Source organism: Cyanistes caeruleus, chromosome 12, assembly GCF_971803275.1.
Source record: "Cyanistes caeruleus chromosome 12, bCyaCae1.hap1.1, whole genome shotgun sequence".
Classification (NCBI taxonomy): domain Eukaryota; kingdom Metazoa; phylum Chordata; class Aves; order Passeriformes; family Paridae; genus Cyanistes; species Cyanistes caeruleus.
Window position 1 is genome coordinate 13,765,972 of NC_141712.1, and position 26,612 is coordinate 13,792,583.

General features: G+C 42.9%; 1 protein-coding gene across 2 annotated transcripts in view; it reads right to left on the reverse strand.

Annotated features, from left to right (window-relative positions):
* AMFR (autocrine motility factor receptor) overlaps positions 1-25,849 on the reverse strand; it is a 28,178-nt gene extending 2,329 nt beyond the window's left edge. Inside the window, exons 1-13 of one of the 2 annotated variants that reach the window (XM_086847573.1) lie at positions 25,473-25,849; positions 23,933-24,025; positions 21,938-22,102; positions 20,014-20,166; positions 16,713-16,753; positions 15,146-15,278; positions 14,456-14,589; positions 12,670-12,780; positions 9,603-9,793; positions 7,851-7,954; positions 5,794-5,928; positions 5,061-5,144; positions 617-801 (exon numbers count right to left, since the gene is read on the reverse strand). In XM_086847573.1, coding sequence (XP_086703699.1) covers positions 617-801; positions 5,061-5,144; positions 5,794-5,928; positions 7,851-7,954; positions 9,603-9,793; positions 12,670-12,780; positions 14,456-14,589; positions 15,146-15,278; positions 16,713-16,753; positions 20,014-20,166; positions 21,938-22,102; positions 23,933-24,025; positions 25,473-25,694 — 1,751 coding nt within the window. In that variant the 5' untranslated portion in view covers positions 25,695-25,849. The remainder of the gene's footprint in view (positions 1-616; positions 802-5,060; positions 5,145-5,793; positions 5,929-7,850; positions 7,955-9,602; positions 9,794-12,669; positions 12,781-14,455; positions 14,590-15,145; positions 15,279-16,712; positions 16,754-20,013; positions 20,167-21,937; positions 22,103-23,932; positions 24,026-25,472) is intronic. The other variant, XM_086847572.1, reaches the window with a different exon arrangement.
* Positions 25,850-26,612: the final 763 nt, after the last annotated feature.

Consider the following 26,612-nt stretch of genomic DNA (forward strand, 5'->3'; position numbering starts at 1 on the left):
GCAACTGGATGCTAGTAAAGTCTATCAACATAACTGGAATACCAGTAAAAAAGTTGAATTCTACCTGTAACAGGTGTTACAGTTCATCAAAGGACAGTTCATCAGGTTGGTCCCTCCTCAGTGGTGCTGACTGGCTGGTGCTGAGCTCCTCTGGGGAGGTCTAGTAAGGGTCACCTGTCAGATCTGTGCTGCTCTGGGCTCTGTATCTGGATAAAGCGGTGCCTGACAGGAATTTCAGTTATAAGAGCACAGGCAGTGAAGGCTGACATTTGTGCCAGGAGCCAAAGTAAAGATTGCTAAAGGACTCAGGCCAAGTAACCTGTTCTCAGTACGTTATTAGACTAAAGCCCACTGAAGCTGGAAAAATCAGCCTTTGATTTCAAAGAGCTTTGGACAAACTGCACAGGAAGCTGTGTACATGTTGGGACACCTGACACTACTTCAGAGCTGGGTTTAGCAGTGTCAAACAGCACCCTGAGCCTGCTGTGGCAGATGCATTCATTCCTCCTATTGCTTTTCACATGAACTCAGGTTCTCAGTGGTTCAAATCCATTTGAAACCCATTCTGGGGAACTCCACCTAAGTAGCCAGGCTGGAGTTTTAGGAAAGAACATACTTTCGAGCTTGTTGCAACAAGTCCTCCTTCCGCTGAACCAACATACGCTGCCTTTCATCGGCTGACTTGGAAAAGCGACTTCCCCTGGCCTCAAAATCTTCTGCTTCATTAGGTTCTGCTTCCATTTCGTTCAATTCCACCATTTCTTCCAGTCTGGAGTTCAGTTCAAGTGGCACTCTCTCAGTCTAAGAGAAAAGGAAAACGTCTTTGCAAAATCTGGGCTTCTTTGCATCAAAACAAGCTACAAAGAATTGTCATTTTCTGAGGCACTGGAAGAAACCAGAGTCTCACCTGCTGTACCAAATTCCCTTGGGTTCCTTTGAAAAGCCTAGCCAAAAAACAGAACAAAGCTATTTCAAACCATGCTCAAAGACCCTGTATCCTATAACGCTGTATCTTTTATGCCATGTTTTAAAGTAATGTCAAAGACAAACATTAATTACTCATAATTAATGCTCTCTGAAAATGGGGCATTTGAAAGTCAGATTCTGCAGCTGACTTGACAAGTGATGCAACAGTGAAGAGCTGAAAAAGCAGAAATCTACATAGTAAGGAAAAAATAACAAATGTACTTGTAAAGATTATTTGTGTTCAAGAAGGGAATTTATGAGGCTTCGGTTCACTGGATTCTGCAGCACTCAAATTATCCTGGTTTAGACTGCTGGAGCAAGGCTGGCAGCTGTCCCAAGCACAGTGTGCCAAGAAAGGAGCTGGCAGCCCCCACATGGCACCTCTCCCCTCTGACAGCCAGCTGATAACACTACCCCAAAAACTGAGCTGATGGATGATGGTGCTGGGTTTGGCAGCAGAGGTGAAACAGCACACGCTGATCACACCCTGCCACCCAGGATCACATCAGCCCCGCAATGAGAACCACGGTGAGAGACAAGACTGGTGGCCTCAAGAAACAAATCGCCTCAGTGAAGGGCTCAAGGGTGTAGCCATCATTTGGCATCCCAGAGGATGGCTCAAGCCAGTGGGATGCTCCGAGGAAATACTGGCCAAGGCAGCTCCTACTGCATGGTTTGGGGCCTTTGGCAGAACTGCCGAGGAGCTGTGATGGTCAATTCCATGGGATTGCTGCTCCAGCCCTGACAGCATGGCATGCAGGATGTGGCAGCATCACAGCACAGCACACAGGTTTAGGCAGCTGATGTGCAAAACAAGTTGAGTCATCCCAAAGCCCTAGAGACAGACCAGTAACGCCATCTCCCCAACCCAACGCCTTCAGAGAACAAACACCAAGGCAAATGTCACTTCCCATTAGGGAGGTGAGCCAAGCAGGAATCCCAGAGCCCAAGTCAGCACAGTACAGACACTGCAACCTCAAACACAAGTACGGGTGCTCAGCCTCTCTCAGCAAAAAGTCAGTGCTGCAATTTACCAAAGGGCTCCAGTACACACCTGAGTGCACTGGGATAACACAGGGGCACCACTGGACTGCCTCAAAGCACTGCCACATCCCTGAGGAGGGAGGGACAGCCCCACAGAATGATCCAACGGATTGTACCTGGGGCCAGGATGGCCTTGGCAGACCCAGTGGAACAGGTATAGAGCAAGATGCAAGTTGGCTCACCTAAGGTTTGGAGGTTTTCCACAAGGTTACAAATATTCAAAAACCAATACCCAGAGCCCAATCCTCTATCTGAGCACAGGAAGAGTTACCAAGGAGGTTTTAGAGACAAAACAATCACTGCCAATTACAGTAAAGGATATGATAAGCTTCAGTAATGCAGCAGAACACAGATGTAGAAGCCTGCATAATGCAGAAAACATTCCTCTTTCAAGCTCCAAGAGAAGAAGTTTCATGAAAGTCATGGGATGCCTCAGAAGTGTCTCTACATAGCCACCAAGTACTTAAGCAAGGGAGGGCATATAGGATAGGAATGGAGAGAAGGCAGAGCATTATGCACATCACTGGAAGTATCAGCATTGCAATGCACAGCTGGAGAGAAGCACATGCAGTGTGTCTCACTAAGGGTACAGGCCAGGACTGATAGAGGCTGTCAGTATTTACAGCATTATCTCACAAACCTGTAACATGATTTACACCATGATGGTGCTCACAGATGCTTCTCAACTACCATTACCTTACATCAGCACTTACTCCCCAAAACCACAAGCTACAACTGGGGGAAAAAAATGCAGTCATTATCTCTATCTTAAGACCTTTGAACTCTAAGTAGAATGAAGTCATAATATGACATAAGGCACTAGGAAAACCAACACTACTCATGAAGAACGGTTCTTTTATTTGAGTGTCTTAGCTACACTAAGAAGTGTACAACAAGCAGAATGAATGGGTTGTTGTTGTTGATCTCCACTTGCTGTTGGAGATCTACAGATTCCCAGTGGGTATGCTATTAAAAAAAATAAAAATGAAGAGGCAGAATACTTGTAAAACTTACTCTAAGGCAGCAGCACAAAGGAACTGGAGTTTCCACAGTCTCTGTCAGAGCCTGTGTCATAAGGTGTCAAAGTCTATCTATCCACAATTTGGAAATTCAAGTCACACTCAGAGGAGATGATGGCAGCTTCTTATGTCCCTTCCCACTTGCCTTTAAAATGCTTCTCCAAACTCCAGTGAACCCTGCTGAAGTAGCTTGTTTGCTGCTTGCCCTTTTCTCACAGACAAGCCCTTGATTGACTACAGCAACAGATTCTTCTGGCAAGCGGAAAGAGATACACCAGGTATTGGGTTACAAATTAAAATCAAAATCAAGGGGACACCAAAGTGACAGGAGTTTCCTAGAGCCAGAAGCTCCCAAGGCTCCTCTCCAAAAGAGCAATACTCTCAACAGCAAGGAGTTAAGACTCCTTGTAGAACTATGAGTTCTGCAAAAAGAGTGAGCAGCTTGTGCAAAGGCAGCCTAAGCTAACACTAAATGCACAAAGCATTTCTGAGGCAGGAAGAGGACAGCAACCCCTTCCAGCTTCCACAACACTACCCAGCAGCACACTTCTCTCTATGCATGGCAGTCTCAGTCTCCCACTTCAGCTCTTGGCTATGATTCCCCTTTGGAATAGTACATATCCATCCAGGAAAACTCTCACAGAGGCCATCAGTTCATTCTCCACAAGTAGCCACCAGCAGCCCGACTAAAATGCAGGATATTCACAGCTGTTCCACTGTGTCCAGGTCATCTCTGTGCTATCCCACGTGATAAAAACAGGTTCTCCATCCAAACCACCATTTTCTCCAACCAGAACACATCATCTGAGCAGAGCTCAGCAGCACTACAAAGCTAAAAGGCATCTCTGTTAGAGAGCATGTGCTCAGTACAGTGATGTATGGACACCACTCCCAGGTTTTTCAGGTTCTGTAGAAGGAAGGACAGAAATACAGCCAATGCCAGGCAGGGGGGATGGAAGATGAACAGCAATACAATAGTTCAAAGTGGGATTTGAAGCCAGAATCAAGCTAAGGATAACTGGCTAGATACTATTTGTACCAAAAGAGGTTTCTCTCATGAAAGAGCAGGGCAGAAGGCTCCAAAACCTTCAAAGAAACCAAAAAATGCTTGATCCAGACCAAGATTTTCATTCCTGCAGTTCTGTAGCTGCTACCCCAGGCTCTTTCCAAATACCTGTACCATTGCTACCACCTCTTTCTCACTCTCAACTGCATAACCAGACCAAATCAAAGGGTCTTTTGTCTTGCAACCTGCTAACAAGGGAACTGCCACAGTTGAATTACAGGTAGTAACAAGTTGGCTATTCAGGTCACTAAAGGCTGCAAAGAAAGTCACACACCTCACAAATTCACCTAACCAGCAGGAAGATTTATAAAACAGAAACCGTCAGGATGTCACTATTACATTCAGGAAAAACAAAAGTGAAATTTGATCTTACTCTACTCACAGGGTAATTTTTTTCCCTGCCACACTTCAGCTAGCACATGCTGCCTAGTAAAGGCCTTAGCAAAGAAGAGCAAAACCAATTATTGTCCTTTGTATACAGAAGGGCTGTTATCTCTTGAGTTCATATCTCACTCCATTTCCACCAAAGCTCCCCATGTCATAAAGTGCTTCCTCCAGAACACAAAAGAATTCTTATACTCAGAAAATAAATACTCCTCCTTTTAATGGAAGTGTTTGGAGATGTACAGAATGGGAATGAGAAGAGAAAGCAGAAGAGAAAAGCACCCTGCTCTTCATATTCCACAGACAGGCATGGGCTGACCAGACGTGGAAAGAGACATGATGATCTTCTGTTCTTTGTACCATTTGATAGCACTTTCCCTCAAGGAAGAAAAAGAAAAGCACACAGATAATCATCTACAGGGGCACTATATTAATATCAGATTTATCTGGCTGACTGCATTAGCTCTGATGTGAAATGTAAGGAAGGGCTGCCACCAACCCGACCTGGTACAGAACCAAAGGCACCTACCAGTCCATGCAGCTTCTAATTGTGCTTTTTGACTATTTTTAAGCCAATTTACCTGTGTGACAGTTCCAGTATCCTCCTGATCAGTACTGTGCCTTTCCACAGAGTTGTTCAATGCAGGTCTAATGCTATCTGCACGCTGAAATGCAAACATCACAGGTTTAATACAGTGTGGGAAACGGCAAAAAACCCGAGTTCTTTGAACACATTCAAACTCTGCCCTCTGCAATGTCAGGCGTTGTGTTCAATTTAGAAACAGATAAGTTAGCAATAAACAGAATGCTCTATGTTGAGAGAGAATTCTCTCTGCTTCCCCACACACAGACTCCAGATAACAGTACTATCTGATGTGCACAGAACCAGAATTCAATATTCTTATTAACAGAAACATTATCCACAGACTGCTTTACTGAAATCTGCTGATGCTAATTAAGAACAAGGCATAATTTTGCCGACTTTCTTTGCAAAATATCTTCCTAAGTGGTACAATTCAATTATCTGTCAGCAGAGAAATCAACTGGAAATGTTCTAAAAGCTCTGCACAAGAGAGACCAGGAAGAGCTGCTCTAACTGAGCAAATATTTGTCTCTTGTCTAGCTAGGACATTTTCAATATATTTTTGGTACATGACTGAATACACTGCATTTACAGAGATTTAAACAAAGGGGAAAACAAATCCTAGATTCACCAGTGCTTCAAACTCACTTCATTCCCCTCACTCATTATTTAGAGGCTCAGTGCTGTGATAAGACAGAAAGTAATTTTAGGTGCACAGTTTTATGACTCACCTGTGTGGGGAAAGGCACCTGGATACGCCCTTCTAGGATGTTGTCAGTGGTGATCTCCACAGAACGAGTTAGCTGCAGATCCTGCAGAACTAAATGATAAGGAACCTGAGGGAACATCTCCTGAATCTGATGGGCCTGGAGAAAGCAATACAGTTGGTATCAGCAGTAAATAGAAGTTAGTTGATAAGTATGTCAACAGAAAGACATTAAAAATATTACCAGCTCAAAGATGCTGCTTATGATATGCAAACCCACAGACAGAAAGAAAACAGAAAGAAAACCCAAGCTGGCTTTGACTTACAGGGCAATATGCTGCCTCCACTGAAGTCAACACCAAAACTGCAGCTCCTAGAGAGACCCCACATGGCCCTGAACAATGCCTGTAGATGCACAAAGGCTTCAAAAGCTTCCCAACTTTCTTCTTATGACAGCCTTTTTGATAAAGATCTGTACAAGACTCTTGAGTGACTGAAGGTTAGATCAACACTGGGAAGAAAAAAACTATTTTGCTTTTTGCCATATTGGCTCCAAAATGGTACTGATAAGGACAGGTGGAGTAAGTTTGAATAACCCATTCCCTCCAGCCATCTTCCCTGCAAACCAGTTTAATAGGGTCTGAAAATTCAAGTAAATTAAACTGAGTTGTCAGGGAACTGTTGTTTTTGAATTTCAAGCTAGTTAAATAATATTCAAATTAAAGTAAAGGTAAGAGGAAAGACAAATAATATGCTTTTAGAGTCTAACAACTAGATTTCATTTAGTATTTAAAGATCTACTTTCACTAATGCCCAAAGTCATGGGGGGCAGAGGGGAATGAGAACAGCAATAAGGAAGGTGGAAGGAGTTTTGAGAACAAAGTAAAAATTATGCACTGACAGTGAGTTCCAACACAAGCAACTACTGCAAACCTAACCATCCACTGTATTAACTTGTGACCAAACCAACTGATTTAGCATTTCAGCCTCTGGCATTCCTCTCAAAGTACCTCCCTAGGTTTTTATCCAGTAACACAAAGGAGAATGTCACTTATTTTCTATTAAAAATGTGTAACATTTTAATAATTTGCTAACCTTTAAAGTAGACATTTTAATATAAGTTACTACTGTACTTTTGATAATATATAATCCTAAAAATCATTACTTATCCTTAACAAAAGCCCATTTGTATCACTGTGTCCAGTAAAAGAAAAACTGAATTGACCTCAGATGGAGAGCTCCTGCATATTTAACTAATAAATCATCTGCCAACATCTTATTGGTCCCTCCCTGCCTCTAACACCCTAAAAATAGTGACCTTACTCTGCAGATGTTTAAACAGAAGTATAGGCCATGGGAAAGACCGAACATTCAGAAAATTCAACCATTTTCATGAGACACATCACTGAATATTTATTACCATGGTATAGAACAGTAGCTTGAAGAACTCAAGGGAAACAGCACTTCTCAAAAAAATGTAGTGTTTCATGGGCCACATCCTTTTCTTTTTGTACTGCATTAGAGTTTTTATGGATTAATTAAACAAATATGGAATTTCATCCTCTACGTTTCTATCATCATCAATCAGCAAAAGCTGAGGGTGTTAGAGAGCCCACCTCACACTGATAAGACACTGAAATTGCTATCTTAAAGCTTAGTGCTATTAATGATTTAAAAAACAAATCCAAACCTATAGAATGGTTTGATCAGTTGCTACTTGACCAACAGTAAATTCTCTGGTTAAAGACTCGTTGTGCCCTTTGGTGCTGCAAGTTATCATAGAAGTACTGAAAAAGAGCTAAACTTACACCAAGCAAGCTAAGAAAAAGCCTACTTATCTACCCAGGAAGTACATGTCATTCTTCTGCCTCATTCACTTACCTCCAGAACTGTTCTTTTATGCTGGCACATTTGAACCCTAATATGGTCCTAACTTCACTGAAGGAAAGCTTCTCTCACTCAGAAAAACAGCTTTTATCTAGTGTCTAACCACTTTTGACTTCCTTCCCCTTTATGTTCTCCATTTCCATGTAACCCTTTCCCCCACACAACACAAACAGGAAGGCTGAGGTGCAGTCTTACCATAACATTGAGCTGCGAGTTGCTGGCTTGTGCAATTCCAAGGATGTTGGTAGTATGCATCACTTCCACAGAAAAACTGGGCAGCCAGCTGGCAATTCGGGAGCCTGGGAGTAAGAAATGACCAAGAAAGTCAAGAAAGAGCATGAGAATCTCAGCAGACCAAGTACTTTTATATGTATTTAATGTAAGTCTTCATATTCCACAAGGTCCATGCAGGGAGTTCTGCAGTGAAATCTATCCCTAAAGTCTCCCAGACATGGAGATGGCTGGAGTGAATCAGGAACTGCCCATACTCTCTTCAAACACACCATCAGAGTGGTTTAACAATCTGGGGGCTGGAAAAGGATCAAGGAAGTAACACAGCCTTGTTTTCTTTTTTTCAATGATCCTACTAAAGTGAAAATTAAAATAATCCAGAGTCAAACCCAGTTCTGGAATACATGAATAAATCCAGCAATTTTATGAAGACGGCTTCTAAGCAATCTGAAAACAGGCCCAAAATGGGTCATCACTGAGAAATACTACTTCAAAGGGACACAGAGTAACTGAACAAAGTGACTGCTGCAATCCCCTGCTTCAGCTCAACAGAGTAGGGCACATAGGTGGCTGCCTTCTTCTTCTGTGCTGCCACTTAAATAAACACAGGCTTTGCTCTATTCCACGTCTCCTCCTATCTCCATAGTAATTCTGCAGGTGTCCAAGCCACTGGAGAGCACCGGGGAGGACAGCCATCAAAAATACAGTGCTATTCTAAATATAAATGTCCTCTAGAGACCTAAAGCTCCCCAGAAGTAGAAGCCATGCAGAAGCTATCAGCCAGTCTCCATGTACCCAGAAATTGTCTGACCCTTCTCTGCCCATTATTCTCCTCCCACAATCTCCAAAGACTTCAAAACAAGCAGAGATGAGGAACAGGTCACTGTGTAAGTCTGCAGCATCTCAACTGCCTCATGGGAACTCCACAAGGGCAGAGCCCAAAGCTGAATATTTGCAGTACTGAAATTATCTGAGAAACACCAAGACTGCCAACAAAATCTGGGAAAGTGTGGAAGATCAGCACACATCGGTACCAAAACTCTAAAAAAATCTGGAAGACATACACACATAAATTGTCTTTTTCAAAGCAAGTTGTCTCCAAACACAGAACTTACAGTGGCCTGGAATCACTTCTGCTTTGAGAGTACTTAAAACACACTACTAAAAAACCCCAAATACTTTAAACTGTTGCAGCTACATTATTCCTTCTGAGACTAATCTTCTGCACCTAACCAAGCATTGTAAGTGTCTTGTAAACTGAGTGGCAAATGGACTTTTGACAACCACACATTAACGAGGGGATAGGGGAAAGACTGAGTTTTAGACTGCACCACAGAGGGCTTTTTTTCCCTTCTTTGACTGTTGTTGATTAACCACCACATGGTAACAAAAGGACACAGGAATTTCCCATGCTGCTTGTCAACATGGCACACAATGAATCTAAATGGCAGTAACTGAAGCTGCTGACCACAACAAATCCAGAAAAAGGGAGCACTTGTACAAAATATTTCAAGAAATCTCCACAGCTCTGGGAAACCTCAGACACACATCTGAGCTCTTGCAAAAGAGCCATCAGAAACACAGTGGTGTTTGACAAACACAAGCAGAGCATGGTTTGAATTTCAGCTGAAGCAGAGAGAGAATTCTCTTCTACAGAAGGCAGCTCCCCTTGTTTATTTGGGCAACAGCAGCGGATGTTAAATGTGCTCAGCTCACCGTCAAAGTGGAAGAAGTGATTGTGCTGGTTCAGGCGTGGTCTGCCTTCTGCTGCTGCCACAGGGACCAGGTTCTCATCCAGATTCTCTCTTTGGTGATCCTCCCTCACGTGATGGCTGTCAGTGATATTAAGAGACATTCTGCAGGTAGGGCAAGATGTGTCTTGTTCCAGCCAGGACCGCAGGCAGGAGCTGACAGGAAAAGAGTAACACAGTGGTGAGCTTGCAGTGTTTTTCCAAGACACCACTATCACCAGCCCATCAAGCAGCTGTAGCGTATTCTATACACAACATCAACACACAGACTGCTCAGATACCCTCAATGAGCTCCTGATGACTCTGCCATAGGTTTCTTATTTCTTTCAGCTGAAAATACTTGAGTGTTCACTTTTTATAAACATGCATGCAAATTTATCATGAGCTTAAAACACTCTCCAAGCTTGCTGTTCTTCTAGCTCAGAACAAGCAAGTTTTGCCTGGAAGGGAAAAGAAACCAGTTCTTTTGTCTCACCATTCCCAAGTGAAAAAGGCAAAAACTAACTGGACATACAGTTAATGTATCCTGACATATTTTCATAGCAGTTCTGCCTGTGATGAGGCAATGGCACCTCCAGTGTTTTCAAATAGCTTTCCAAAATACCAATACCCAAACCACAAAAGTCAGCACCACTCCAGGAACTCTCTAAACAGATTTATTAATACTAACAATTCTGTGCCATTACAATCCTTCCTCAATTCTGAAATTTTCTGTCCTGAAGAAAGGGAGAAGTGCTTGAAATGCAGGTTGAAACACTCAAAGCAGTGCATGCTTTTTGATTCATTCTGAAATGACCCAACTGCATTATTTGTTCAAGCTAAACCTCATTTTCAGTGTGGAAGCACTGAATTTCACAGGGCTGAATGCATCTCAGTATTATAATATACTTCACATTTGGAGGGTGGGTCCTTTTCCAGAAGATCTCAGAACACTTTAGAAAGTTAAAGACATACAAAAAGAGCAAATAAACCTGTTCCCAAAAACTGTGTATGTGTAAACAAAATGAAGGCACAGATCACAGGTTTGGGTTGACAGAGCAAGGAAAAAGCTCTAATTGCAGGACTATAGTGATGTCAAAGACACAAGCATTCTGTCCAATTCCTGAATCTTTGCTAAGATGCTTTCCATCACATCACAATGGAGGGATACACAGTATTGGTTTCTCAAAACTAACCAAAGCACCACAGTAAAAATCTGCCACCTTACACCACCTTGTTCACCAGCACAACCAGCATGTTGGCACTGGCAGTGCTGTCCAACATCACCTCCCTGACCACAGGAAAACCACTCTGCCCACAGCAAACTCAAACCTCTGCTAGGGCTGTACTCCAAAGGTCACTTGGGAAACACCCAGAGTTTCCCGAGCTGCCACCACGCTGCTGCTCCTCAGCAGCTCAACAGCCAAGATGCTGGAATGGGCACAACCCCGTGTCAGCTGCACCAGCACCAGATCCAAAAAGCCAGCTGTGGTCACACCCATTGTGGGTGACCACAGGCAGAAGGGTTTGGTCACCTACAGCACCTCAGGAGGAAAAGGGCAGGCAGCAGGTCAAGGCTGGCATCCATTCAGAGTGATAACTCTTGAAATTGCCTGCTTCCTACAAGGTAAAGGAGAGATCCATGCCTAAAAGATTCAGACACCTGCTCCCATTAAATTTCCTTAATATTTGGGGCCATGGTAGATCTCAGCAATGCAAATCTTCCCTGCCACCTTTTCTTCCATTCCAAATAACTGATGGGGAAAAAAAAATCCCACGTAATTGAAAATGGACACAGTGTTCAGCCTGTTGACAACATCACCAGGCTTTTATGAGGAGAGAAAACACTCCCAGGTTGTAAATAGGGTTATTAGTTACATCTGGTTTTATATGCTAGCTGCCCATTGTAACATGTTCCCTCCCTAAAAGCACCAAGGAGTGTAACTTGCTTCAGAATTGTAATTGCTTCAGAAAAAAATACAAAAGGATCCTTTTAAATACAGAGAAAATGTCTTTTTGAAGAGAAGACCCTGGGTTTCTCAAGTGCTCAGCAGGTGATTAAATATTCACACGATTCAGTAGCACTGGAAAAAGAGTTTCTGCTATGGAGGCACATTATCTCATTAGAGACTTCTTGGAACACAAATAAATATTTATGGCAAGGTTTGTCATAAATGACAACAAATTAGCACACAGATTACAACCTCTGGTTTGACAGTTACCAGAAAAGAAAAAAGCTATTTACAGAAAGTAACACCACAGGGACAATTTAACTGACCCGCACATTCATCACATGGCCCTCCAGAAACGCCTGCTTCAATCCCTGTTTCTCATTTCATATTTAAGCTCAGGCATGGAAATGTAAGCACTGCTACAAAAGAGCCAAGGAAAGTCACATCCAGCTCAGAACACTATGTCCACAAGCCTCTGCTACTATTCACTACTGAATGAGTGTTAGAAGCAGTGTATAGAAAGGTTCTCTGGCCGAAAGTCTCCCAGCTCTAACTACCAGCTGCTTAGGGACTATTTCTGCTGATCTGGTTAAACTCTTTTACAGCCCTGATGGACTCATGCCCCTTGAAACCACAGATTCAGACTGGCCTCCACAGCTGTCCTGGGGTACTCACCACCATGTGAGGATGCACTAGATAAAAATACTCCCTGTTTTCTCCTTAAATCTGATATCTGGAAAGTATTTAAGGTCCCAGCTCCAATTTTTCTTCTTCACCTGAAAATCAACACAACCTCCACACAACAAATCTACCAACCTGTGTTTGAGAAACTCAGCACTAGTTACCCACTAGCTGACAGGGTGCACATTCTTAGTTTGGGGGTAAGGAAGTGCACCAGGTGGAACAACACAAACATGAAAATGACTGGAGTGAAAAACACTTGTACTTTGTTATCAAAAGCAGACCAAGACGACCCAGGCAGCAAGCACCCAAGAGCTCTGCTGGTAGTTTGTTACTTGTCATCCCACTGTAAATTTCAGCCAAGCCCATCTATCCCTTCCATTCTCAGCTGGGTGCACACTCTCCAGCCTGGACACGTACTTGTGGAAAAGGTGGCCACAAGGGAGTTTACGTGCAGATTGCATGGAGTCCCAGCAAATGGCACAGTCATCATTGTTCACTGCCAGCTCCTCTGGTGTTGCAACTGCAAACCTACAAAGAAGAAACAGGAAGAGACAGACAGAATGACTACAGAAGCTCAGCATGGCCTCCTCTCTAGAGAATCCAGAATGGAGAAAACCTTAGCCTCCATGTTAACTTTACATTAAGAGAGATACCAACAGATTTGTTATTTTTTTTATTTATTTTTCAAGCTGTACAGCAAAGGAACACACATCCCTCTGATGCCTTTTGCAGGCACTTTTTTTTGCACATCTCATACATCCTAAGTGCAAAAAGCTTTGACTTAGTACCTTCCAAGAGACAATTATATGATCATTTTGCTGAGATCCTTAAATTATAATCTGTATAGATTTGGTTTATGTCATTTTTCTAAATGAGTCTTAACAGCAGTACCCATTAAGCTGTCTCTTTGGAATCATAAGCATTTATGGTGACTAATTTTGGCCTCAGATTTTGCCATTCCCCTTTGTCCTGACTTTTCTCCCTTTCTTTTTAAGCTACAATGCCATGTAAGCAGTTACTACACAGTATTCAAACACGACAATATAGAAATAAGTGGTGTAACAACATTTCACAGCACTGCTGGTGGGGAATACACCTGAAGAACAAGCACACAGAGGCAGCTGCCAATGGCAGCTTCAGAAGGACGTTAGAATTTGGTTCTTCCAGCACAGTCAGAATGACCAAAACACATCAAGTAGTTCAGACTAGAAGTCTGTGACATATGCAAATCAAACAACTTTGTGAGCAGCTCAGAGGGTTTCAGTGGCTGCATCTTACTGGAAAGAAATAATGTATTGTGGATAACCTTTATTATGCAGCTCCTAACATGATATCATAGCCATTAAATGACTTCTCAAAAAAAAAAGCCTCAGGAGTTTCTAGACAAGGCAGCCTTCTCTATAGCTGGCACCTGGATTACACCAGCAAGAATCAGAATTAATCAAACACACAGAGGCCCAAAATTAAAACAGTACAGTGATGTACAGGAAGAGTAAAACTCCCTATGGGTCTTAGTATTTTTAAGAACATAGCTAAATTTTGAAAACATTGGGTCAGAAATGCAGTACTATCTGGTATAATATCAGGTTTTAGCAGGCCTCCCAATTTCTCCATATTACTTCACTAAAAGGGAATGAACTAAAGTACTGCCAAGGTGCTCTCAGCTCCACTTTAGGTAGAGTCTTAGAGCTGGATTCAGGTTTAGTAAATACATAGGTAAAGCCAGGCAGGTTTTAATTAATATTTTGATTTCATTTCAGTCAGTAGGTGAATAGTATGGCCTAATGGTATTAAAAGCATTGATTTCTATCACAGCCAAAGCCAGTATCTGACAGCTAGAACAGGCAGAGTTCTTAAGAGCATCTGTCACTCCACTAAGGTAGTATGCAAAAGAATACAGAAGAAGGAATACTGGGAAGGGCTGTTCACTTTTTGCCACTTTATACATAACCAGTAATACTGCCATTATACAAGTCAATCCTACGTATCTGTTAAAAGCAGAAAGAGTGTCCCTACTAATAAATAAAATGGTTAAGAACATACTCTAAATGTAGAGACTTAAGGGTCAGGTTTGCAACACTGCATCTGTCCAGCTCACACCACACCACTACGTATCAAAGGAACATAAAAGCATCCCAACTTCTTTCTCAGGATCCTCTCTACTAGATCTACATCAAGACTGCAGAGCAAGTAAGGGGCTCACCTGGCTTCCATGTTTCCAACCACACGCAGGTAGTTCTTGTGCCGCCGAATTCGCCGCTGCACCTCGTGGAACAGGTAGCGCAGCTGCATGAAAATCACCAGGCTCGCCATTGACAACCAAATATTGCCAAACAGCTTGGGAAAAAAACAGAGCAGTGATGATAAGAAATAAGCACCATGAGAAACAGGAAGCTGCATCAAGTTTTAAGAGATCTACAGAAATCAAGAAACCAGCCCTGAAAAACTTCTCTTTTGTTGGGTCCATTCAGACCAACCATGTATGTTCAAAGGCACTACCACTAATTACCTCTTCACATACAACTTCAGCAGCACAGCATTTATAATGAGGATAAACTGAATTCAGTCCTGTCCTGCTTAGCATCCTCTGCTGCCAATGAAAACAATTCAGTCTGATATTACTCAATAAAAAAGCTAATTAAACACCTACTAAACAGATAATTACACACAGTAGTAATACTCCTTAACAAAGTTATCTGTGATGACTTCAACTACACAGGAAGAAAGAATGCCAGAATGTCCCCCCTATATTTTCATTTCTATTTAGGTCACTTCTCTGTAATATCTGGTTTCTAAAATAATCAAAGTAAAAATACATATAAAATATGTATACCAAATACCCTTTATTTTAATGCAAGTCTATTTGTTCAGCATTATGTCCAGTATTTCATACCAGCATATGAATATGATGCATCAAGTCCAGGGAAAGCAAGGTTAGCTCCATGACAAAATCTGTGTAGTAGACATAAGTGCCTTTGCCTTCCCATGTTCCTTCATGGTTGAGATCCCAGAGATGAACTACATATCTGCAAAAGTGAGGAAATTAACATTTTTTTTTTAATTTTTTTTGTTAAATAGTATCTCTATAATTCAAACTATTTTGTCAATTTTTCAAAGAACTTCTGGATATGGATTCTTTGCCCTTCCAAGGCCCTGTGCCCACAGTCTGTGCTCACTCGAGGGGGACTTCTTCTAATGTTACTGGTTTCAAACAGCAGCATTTTGAAAAAGCAAAAAGCAGTCAATGCTTAGCCCACACTACAGACACTGCCAGCTGACAGAACAGATGCAGCATTTGCTAAAAACTACTTCATGTACTGAAAGTCAATCTTAGGAGATTATAGTAACTACAGAAGCACATTTCTCAGCACGTGAGGTGTTTCTTAGGTGAGTCATTACAGCTCAATGTCAGACCTGAAATGCTGACAGTGAACTGCACAAAGAGGCTCCTGTGTTTCACACCATGTCCTACATAAGCACACACAGGTGTGTTACAGTTACACATGCAAGTGACTTTTTCAAAGCAAACCTTTGAGAGACCAAGGCCTTAAAACAAACCCCGTAGAATGACATTAAATAGCATCTATCAACCTTCATCCAGCAGCACACATCACTCAAATTAAGCAAAAAAAAAAAAAGTCAATTGCAAAACTTGTGCTTAAAAGCAGCACAGGCTAAAGCTAACCACCTTTGCTCATCTCATAGAATCCTGCAATGGTTTGGGTTTGAAGGGATCTTGAAGATCATCTCTTTCCAATCCCTACGGCTGCCTCATGCAATCAGGTCGTGACCACTCTCAAGACTGGGCATCCACAGCTTCTCTGGGAAACCACTCACTGTGCCAGTGACTCACCAATCTCACAGAGAAGACTTTCTTTCTTAGTACCTAATCTAACCCTGTCTTCTGTCAGTTTGAAGTCATTCCTTCACGCCATGCACCTGCCCAAAGTCCCTCTCCAGCTCTCTTGGTGTCCCTTTAGGTTCTGGAAGGGGCTCTAAGGTTTCACCAGAGCCTTCTCTTCTCCAGGCTGAACAACCCCAGCTCCCTCAGCGTGTGTCCACGAAAGGTGCTCTATTCTTCTGAAAATCTCTAAGGAGTCTTCTAGACTCCAGCAGGTCCACATCCCTCTCATGCTGGGGGCTCCAGAGTTGGATGCAGCCCTCCAGGTGGAGACCCAGCAGAGTAGAGCAGAGGAGCAGAATCCCCGCCCTGGACCTGCTGCCCACACTGTGAGGATGCAGACCAGGATGTGGTTGCGCTTTCTGGGCTGCAAGCACACATTACTGGGCCATGTCAAACTTCTCATCCGGCAACACCCCCAAGTCTCTCCTCAGGGCTGCTCTCAATCTCCAAACATGCATTTGCAATTCAATGAGGTAATTACATACACCTCTTACATCAACATGCTATATGCATTCACCATCCTGAATACCCATGGTGTAAAACATAAGCTACCTACCGTAAAATCACATGAGCAGTTCTGACTGTCACCAGCAGAGACTGCAAAAGAGGAAGGAAAGAAACCATACATGTTAACAACATTCAGGCAGGGACAGTGGTTCAGATGTAGGAGCTCAAGGGCTAAAACACAAAATGCATTTATTGCAGCTTAACAAGTTCCTGTGCACCAATGGTCACTATAGGTGACTGTGAACAACATACCTGAGACAACCATGAAGTAGTATTATAAATAAATATGGAAGAAATTGTTCCCAAAGACACAATGCTTTTAAAGCAGTCACTAGTGTTACTGCTGTTAAGTGTCATTTTTTCCCAACTATACAGGACATATTGCCTTTTTCAACTATCATTCAGCAAGTGTTGAGACCACAATCCCATCAACTACCTCTTCTCATCCCACTTCCTAAAAAAAAAACTGGAAGAACAGAATATCAGAAATTTGAGGAAGATAATTTCAAATAATTCCCCCCTTTGCTGAGATGTAAATGCTGCTAAAATAACTTCTCTCTTTAATCATACTTACATTTCTAGGCTAAGTACAGAGAAAAAAACAACTGAGTATATCAGAAAGTGTAAGATCAGAAGTGTAAAGACAAATCACCAAAAATGTAACTACATTTCCATGGGCTCTTTTCATCTCAGAAATGGCCCCATCACCTCTCTGTAATCCATCAAGCTCACAGTGCTCCACCTCTTAATTCTACCCTCACAGTGAAAAACACCAGACACACTTCCCCCAGAGACTGCCCACACCACCCTGTAGTTAGCAGGGGCCAAGTGACACTGAGAGGCAGGGGATTTACAATGAGCAACTGAAACCACTTCTGTGAAACTGGTCTGATGGCATGCCTTCAGCATAAGTACTACAAACAGGACAGAAGAACTATCAAAACCACTAACTTCCCAAAGCAGCAATAAGCTGGTTAGTTTGAATAATTTTTTCCACCTGTAAAAAGCATTCTTAAAGTGCTTCTATGCATATTTAACCCTTTACAATACCAAACATCTACCAGCTGTTTACTAGCTGGCTTTAAAAAGAAAACTTGCAAAAACAGACAGACTGGACACTGCTTGCTATACTATAATTCTTCAACATCACATATTAAGGCAAAAAAGATTAATGTTTACTCAAAAATACAGACAAGTCCCTACTCAACTTCCTCTGAGCATTTGCACATTTCACATCCACCCTCTGCAGCAAAAATAAAATGCTGACAAGCAACAGAGAACAAGGGGACGTTACCTAAAACATGAGAAAAACATCTATACTGCTTTATTGAAAACCCTGAGCTAAATCAATGTTTGCAGAAGAGAGATTAATAGCTTAATGTAACTTAATGTAATTCATTCACACTAATGGAATACACTTGGCAGGGTCCCTCTCAAGGAGCATCACACAAGCCATCACCAGAAAACATTTCAGTCTGAAAGATTTATTTTTTCACTAAGAGCTTGAAGTCTGTCATGAGGTGTCAATGCCAGTACCTGCACAGAAAAAAACCTAAATATTTTATTCCACTCACATGAGTGCTGGGTATTAAAATAAAGGAAATTACTCATGGTTGCCCAATCCATACAGGGAATATTTAAGATGTTCAAAAATGGCAAGATATTATACCATCTCCTATGAGAAAAAATTAAACAGACTAGAATTCTTTTGCTTAGAAGAAAAAGCAGCAAAGGGACAGGCAAAAAGATTATAAAATCACAAATTCTATGAAAAAGATTAAACGGGGAATGATTCTTCGCTTATTTTCACCATCAATGTATCTGATGATAGCTAAGGACATTATTCCCTGCCTATGGCAGGGGGGTTGGAACTAGATGATCTTTAAGATGCCTTCCAACCCAAATCATTCTGTGATTTTCAAACACAAGATTCAGAACAACTCAAAGAGCTCTTTCATGTACACAAAGTCAAGTAAATGTGGAATTTGTTGCCTTTGGATATTACAGAGGCTGACATACAAACAAGTTCTATGAATGATCAGACAACTTTCCAGAGTACATCTGGGACTGTCGAATCCAATGGGTTTGTGCAGCCCTCAGCTCAGGAATGTTCTCAAACACCAGTGGCTGCAAGCAAAGCTAGGAGACCCTTTCTCCTGCATTCCCCAAAAAGTTCCTCTCTGCCCACCAGTAGCACAGCAGAGGATCCAGGGCTTGGCTTGACATCCCACACTTACACTGACTGAGCCACTCCTTCGTTCATCAGCACGTAGAACAGCTCTCACTAAAATGAACAACTGGGTCCATCCTGCAACCCCAAAAACTCACACTACCACACAACACAGTGCTGAGGAGGCAGCACAGGCACCACAACACTCCCTGATTAACCAACCCCAAGCTGGTGCAATGCTGATAATCCTTCTGCCAAGCCAAGATAAGAGACACCAAGAAGACCCCACCTTTTAGAGACACTGTTAAATCTTCCAATACCCTTCCACTGTTTCATTACAAATCTGGTCTTGCGTATTCTTGTATTCATGGAAAAATAAAGTGACATATTGAATAACTGAACTGTGGTGTGACAAGCATCATATTCTCCTACTATCAGTTGTTTTCCTTCCTGCTTCCTAGTATGAATTCAAGATAGGAGAAGAAAAATAAATTGTACATGTTATTTGTTATCTGAACTAACAATGTGCTAAAACACACTTGGATTGGATTCCTCTCCTTTAAGATTATCACTTCTTCAAGCAGAGTGCAACAACCCACCACAACATCAAAAACATACTGATGCTCACAAACATACTAATGTTCAGTCCACAGTGCCGAGCATTCAGGAGTGCACAAAAATGTCTTGCTCATCTCAGCTGAGACACAACTCATACAAACTTAAGCAAACCCCAAGGGTAAGCTCTAAGGAAAGGATGTCTCATTCCTTTTAGGGAGAAATCAAATATCAAATACAACTTCAAAGAAAGTGGCTGAAGTGCACATTGCACTTTCATACACTCCATCTCTCAAGAGCTGTTTCACCAACCCTTCTTGCAATGCTCATGAAGCACAATCATTACTTTTTCATAAGCTGTCATTTGATTTCAGCATCATCTTACAGGTCTATCCTCTCATTCTCTTCTTCAGACTAAGATTTTTTTTCAGGGTTAAAGGCTGAAGAGAGAAAGCCTGTCAATCTGGCAACTTCCAGAAAACAGGGGAACAAGGGAGGATTTTTTTGTGTCTTCAAAGTGTCTTTCTTATGGGAATTAAAAGCAAATCCATTTTGTATTGGGATACCCTCAAGTGAGGGGTCAAGGGCAAAGCAGAAACCACAACACATATGAAGAAAGTCTCACCTCTGCTGCCATGAAAGCCAGTGTGTGCATGCCATGGGTGTAGCCAACAACTCCACAGACAACTGCTAATCCACAGCAGGACAGGAGCATGGCTATGAGCAGGGCCAGCACTCTGACGTGGCTGCTCATGGGTGTGGTAGGAGAAAAGGAAAGCTGCAACACAAATACATAAATACATGACAGGTTTAAGTGAGTACTTCATCCACCCTGCCTTCCATTGTCACCTCACCAAACAAGACCTCATTAAGGAAAATCTTTTGCTTTCTAGCATAAAACAAATTTCACAATGCAATGTAGTAATAAATTACGAAGAACAGAGCTAAACCCACACACTATCCCAAAGCCTCATTCATTTTACTGTCATTTACAGTCACATATTAACAATCAGATACAATTTTTTTATTTACAATTATTGTGATTATTTGAGCTGTTTCAATCACCTGTGCAAGAAAACCACAGACACAGTAATTTCTGCATCAAATCCACAGCATCTGCTTAGGATTAATATGCATTTTACAAAGACATCTAACCTAACACACAGTTTTTGAGCAATGTTTTGCCAATTTTTCACCAAACTGGGATCATCAGCTGATCTAAATTTGTCCAGCTTGGTCTTCCACCCCGTATTTCTTCCACTGTGATCTTCTTCTGGAAGAAAGAGTCATCTATCAAAAAAAAAATTTAATCTGCAGCTAGAGACTGCTGGACAGACTCTGCTTCTCATTCAGTAGCATGCGAAGTGTGCTGAAACTCTCAACTACCTTAACAAAGGGCTACACCTAGTCTGTCTAAATCAACCCAAGGGGATGTTGGTCCATCCTCTTTTCCAATGCAGAATAAGAAAGAACAGGACAAGGAAAGAAGGAGTTGCCCAAAGCTTCACTCTGATCTGATTAACAAAGTTGATTCTCATGTTTTGTTTTTAAATGGGTTCTTTCTTTCTTTCTTCTTTGTATCTGGTCCAGCTCCACATGCCCCATCTTCACAAAGCAAATCATACAAATATCGTATGTCCAAGCAAAAAATGGCTATGCACGCTTTGAATGCAAAAGGAATATAATAAGGATTTCTTCCCACGTGACCTTTGTTCTTTCACAGCTTTCTGAACACTAAAAATACCAGATGACTGCCTTGTTCACTGCTGTCTCCATTTTCCTAACTCTAGCCAATTCAATTTCAAATTTAAGTGTTTAGCTACCTGTGAATTAACAGGCCTTACTGGACATTATTTAAAAAAAACAAAACTGCAAAGCCCAGATCTACCAAAAAAAAATTCACAGACTCAGCTCAGGTCAAACTTCTATGCCAGGAAAGAGAAGCCTAGAAAAATGTGGGCCCATTATAGTTTAAAGGCCAAGATTTACTGTTTAAATTACAGTTTCTTCTTCCTTGCCTAGCCTTCAATTTCTGCATCTCTACCTAATTTATTCCTGGTATTAACAGAAAGTGGAATGTAGCTTAGAGAGAAAATTGCACAGTATATTGTAAAGACACTGGCAGTCAAAATTCAGTATATCAAAATGAGTGTGAAACCTGAGCACAGGAATCTGCAGAAATAGGCTCCATAGGCCAACCCTAAAGGGCACCAATCTAAGGGATGTTCTGTTGTTAAGATGTCTTTACTAAGGAGAGCTATGAAGCCATCCCATGCAGTTATGTAATAGTAATTACAGGGCTCGTATAAGGAGCAATTTATTAAAGAAAATAAGTATCTTCAGCTCCATTTGTCTCATGGGAAAACTGAAGGAGTAAGATTGACATTGTACTTTAAAGCAAGTATTTGAAGCTAATGGGAAATGCACGTGCTCAGTACCGCAGGGTGCGGAAAAGGTCTAAATGGCCTGTTTGTACCTTATCTGAGCCAGTGCATGAACCAGAAGCAGAATCTGCATGTCCCAAAAGACAGCCCTTAATCAAAACTTACATATTCAAAGCGGTCCTTGCAGAGCTGAACCATCAGATGGAGAAACACAAGTCCAGAGAACCAGAGGCACCACATCACTACTTCTTCCACTGTCTGAACATTCAGCACACCAAAAATGAAGATGAACTTGTAGAAAATGAAATTCCAGAATTTATCCTTGAGATGCTGCAATGGAAGAGACTTGGTTACTGTAGTGAAAGCACTGACAATACACATATTGCAGAGAAGGTGGGGAAGAGATAAAGGAAAAATAAAAAAAACACGGACGTAAGAGTGTGACTACCCATTAGCTAAAGTCTGCTGCATACACATCTTGAACAGTGTTACCCTTACTCAAGTAAGAAATGTATTAAAATACTAGCACACCTTACTGTCTATCTAGTTTCTTGTAGCATGGCAGCATAACTGTGCTACACAGCACACAGTGCAGTTTCCTGCTATATTCCTAACACAGTGCTCAGCACAAAGCAAGTCTGATTTCAGTTTGATTCTTCGTGCCCAAGCAACTCAGCTACCAGGCTGCAAACACACAGTCCTCTCTGCTGAAAAAGCTGCCACAGTTAGTTATTCGAGATGCCCAAATTGCCTAGCACCTTGCTTCCAAAAAACCTGCCAAAAAGTACAGATGATTAAGAAAAGATGACAAAGTCTGTCCTTAAGAATCACAATGCCTACTGTGGAGAATGAGATGGATGAGCAATGAAAATAAAACCATTCCCACACACAAAGTATGCAAGAAGTAATATGATGTTCTCAAGCAGCAGAGAGCAAGCCAGCTTGGAGGGGATAAAAAAATTTATGAAACTAAATGTTTTGTTAAAGTACACAATGAAGTCATCAGGAGTTTAGTTAAGACAGGCCCCGAATTCCTTAATGATGCTGCTGTTTTAGGCTCGCCAGTGTTAATAAGCAGCTTTCCTTCACACAATAACTGAAGCAAACTCCCACTGTCCAAACACAAATGGATCCACATTGCTACTGTTTTTCACTTCAGTTTTTAAGAGGCTTGAGAACATCCTGGAAACCATCACCAGTTAAAATTCCACATCCTTATAGTCAACATGGACTGGAAAGAAAGTCTGGCCCACGGCAGTCTGATAGTGCCTTGGTTTTCACACACCACTCAGAGCCTCTACAAGGTATGAATTACAAATACAATAGATTTTGAGGGATCCACAGTTATTAACAAGGCTTTGTGTGCCTCAGTTCTGCATGTCAAAAATCATCATGGCCTGATTTCTCCCAAAGAACTTTTTTTACAGACTGTTTTTTAATATGGGAACACACTCCAGACCACTGCTACTGCATTTACACAAGCAACTTATGCATTTATTTCCCTTTTTTTTTTTTTTTTTTTTTTTTATAATATAGAGATACTATTCAAGGTCCTGCTGCTACTTTCATCTTCTACAGGATCCTGTTTTTAAAAACTCTGGGCTTTCATGATTCCCATGCTGAATTTTTACAAACATTCTCACATAGCCAAGAGCAGGACTAAACAGCCTGAGTTTTCAGTCCTGCTCACCTCCTTTCTCTGGCAATTTTCTTGCCTATTCCCTCTTAAACCTGCAGGCTGAGAAACCATCCACTCAGTGTATGAGGATGGAAAGCAGTTCTCCAGCAGTCAAGGTACAAAAGAAGAGGGATTTCAAGACTGCCAGTGCTGACAACTACAGAACACGATGGAGAAATGCTGCCAGGTGCAGGCAGGATAGAGAAGAACACATTGCAAGTATTTTAAGTGAGGTCTGCTTGTAAGAAATCTGACAGGGTTCATTAAAGAAACAGGATTTTCAAGTTGACTGTGGGCTTATAAAATACAATAGGAAAAATTCCCTTAGAAATAAACCGGAAGTTTGTGGCTGTGGATATACTAGCTAACCAAATGGTGAGACATATATTGTAAAATTCATTTTTCTTGTGCAGTTTCAGCAATTTCATATAGAAAATCACACCATTTGTCATGTTACACAATTTGCTTGTTTGCTGTCTCACCTGCCTCTCACTGACACGAAGAGGACCAAACACCATACACTGAATTAGCTTAGCAACTAGCATCAGAAAACAGCAGGCAGTGTTCACTAGTACCTGGAAAGAAATAAAGCAGTCAGTGACAAATACTTTTGCCCTATTTAGAAGAAGGGAGAGAAGGGGAATGAACAAGTCTAACAAAACCTGCCATTGTCCACAGAACAGTATTAGTTGCCTTCTTTTTTGGTGAAATTTAAGTCTGGCCTCTTCCAAGACACATGAAGTAGCTGATAAGTCACTTAGATTTGTTTTTTTCCAGAAATACTAACACAGTCAGTTCGATACAGCAGTAAAGCCAACAAACTGCTCTGCCTCTCCACAATAAACTATTTCATACAGATTAGCAAATTTCATAAAAGAACATGGGGACAAAACATAAAGATCACCAAGATGCTCATTTGTTTAACATATGGCAGATGAGAAATATCCAGTTTGAATCTGTTGTTAAAATAAGAGGATTCAGAGGTTGCCTCAAAACATGCTGAATAGCACACATCCCTTCAGTAACAGCACTGCTTGAGGCTTTCTTGGGAAACTTCTTTACAGCAAAACAGCAAGAAGCAGAACACATGGGCCTGGGAAAACTGCTATCTCACACCTGGCAAAGGCACTTTAATTAACTTTTGACATATGCAGGACACTAAAAAGGCTAGAATGTGGATGATGAAGAAGCCTCCCCCTGTCATTTCCAAAGGACATACAATAAACTTTTCCAGGACTTTTAAAGCTCCGAGACCAGGCATCAACAGGATTAATGTGTTTGGTATATTAAAAATCAGCACCTCAGTCAAGCAAGTATGTTGTGAAGCAGATGTCCAACTACTGCCACCTTTGAGTGACAGACAGATAAAAAGTTCAACAGCAACAACTCAGGAAGGTTTCCAATTTCCCCTTGTTGAGCCTTTATTTCAGCTACAAATCAGTGAGCCAAAATTCATAAACCCTTATATGAGGTTTGGGTTTAAAAAGTCACAGAAAATTATCTTCTTATTTTCCTTAAACTATGAGAATGTTTCCTCTTGCCTACAAGACTTTCAGTGTTATTTTTAAATAAATAAATAAATAAAGGCAAGGCTTGCGCTCGAATACCTGACAGCCCCTTACTCAGATTTCTGGCAGTGCTTGGAGAAGCTTAAGCCCAGCAAGCGCCTGGGACCGCGCTCCCAACAGCTTCTCCCAAGCCCCCCCAGCCTGGACGTGCGGGGGGCGCTCGGGGAGAGCAGCACAAGCCGCGGGCTGAACTCTCGGGGCACTCGGCTCTAACGCTGCCCCACCGCCCGGCCAGGCAGGAAGGGAAGCGGCCGCGGAGGCGGCCCGGAGCGGGCAGGGGAAACCCAGACGAGCCCCCTCTTTATTCTGCGAGCAATTTCCAAACAATAATAACGAAACACCCCCCGGACCCGCCCGCCTCCCCCCGGCCGCGGGGAGGCGCCGGCAGAGGCCGAGCCCGATGCCAGCCCCGCAGGCCGCGGGCCCGCAGGCCCCGCCGCCGCCCCGGGCTCACCCAGACGCAGAGGCTGTCGGAGAGCAGGTAGTAGGCGACGTCCAGGGCCCGTGGGCCGGCGCAGCGCTGAGGCTCGGCCGGCTTGGTGCCCGCCGCCCCGCCGGGCGCCTGGCTGAGGGCGCGGTAGGCGCTGAGGCCGGCGCCCAGCAGCGCCAGGGCGCTGAGCGCCGTGTAGGTGCGGAGGCTGGGCCAGGGGAAGCGCTCCAGGAACAGCAGCGGCATCGCGGAGCTTTCGCCACCGCCCGGCCCCGGCCCGCCGCGCGCCCCCTGCTCAACGCCCGCCCCGCCGCCCCTCCCCGGGGCCGGGCGAGCCGCCCCCGCTGGAGAAAGGAAAGAGACCGGGCCCGAACACCCGCCCCGGCTCCGGGCGCCGCGTCCGCCCGTCACCCCGCGCGCTGAGTCACGGCCGGGGCGGCGCTTCCACCGGCCCGGCCCTGCCCCGCACCCCCCGCGCCCGGGACAGCGGCCGCACCGCCGGAGCCGCGCGTGGGGGAACTCCAGAGGCCTTCAGAAGCCCCCAGACCTACAGGCAGGGTGCCAAAGGAGAGTGCGCAGACTGCTGGAGCAGCGCCCTTCCACAGGCAGCCTGGAACAAGAATTAGTCTCACAAACTACCGTGTAGTAAAGTGAGAGGTGCTTTTAGGTGCCAGGGCTCAAAAGCTGCACTTTGCTACTTGTTCTTGCAGCATCTGACTTCCAAACTTCCACCTGTCCTTCCTTACTTCCATGGGCAAAAAGGGTTCTGTTTTCCATTCCACTGCTAGCTTTATTTCCCCCAGCTGGCAGCTAAGAAACCATACATTCTACTCACCATCTGTCTGGGCCTTCCATCCATAGGACCAAAGGGAACAGCCCTTGCACTACCTTTCCCAGCATTTTGCAGTACATTTGCCACGTTGCACAGCTTCAATTTGACCAAAGCACCAATCTGTCAGGGTTGTTCTGTACATTGCTTACCAGTGCAGATGGCAGCAGAGCCAAGCACTTTGGCAAGAGTCAGTTCTCTTGGCAGCAGGCACTCTCCTACCCTGCCTTCATAAAAGAGGACAGTGCTCAAGCAACAGTGCATCCATCTTCTGATCAGCGGCAGAACTTGGAAACAAATCTTTTAAAGACTCATTGAGCAAAATTATGGAAGAG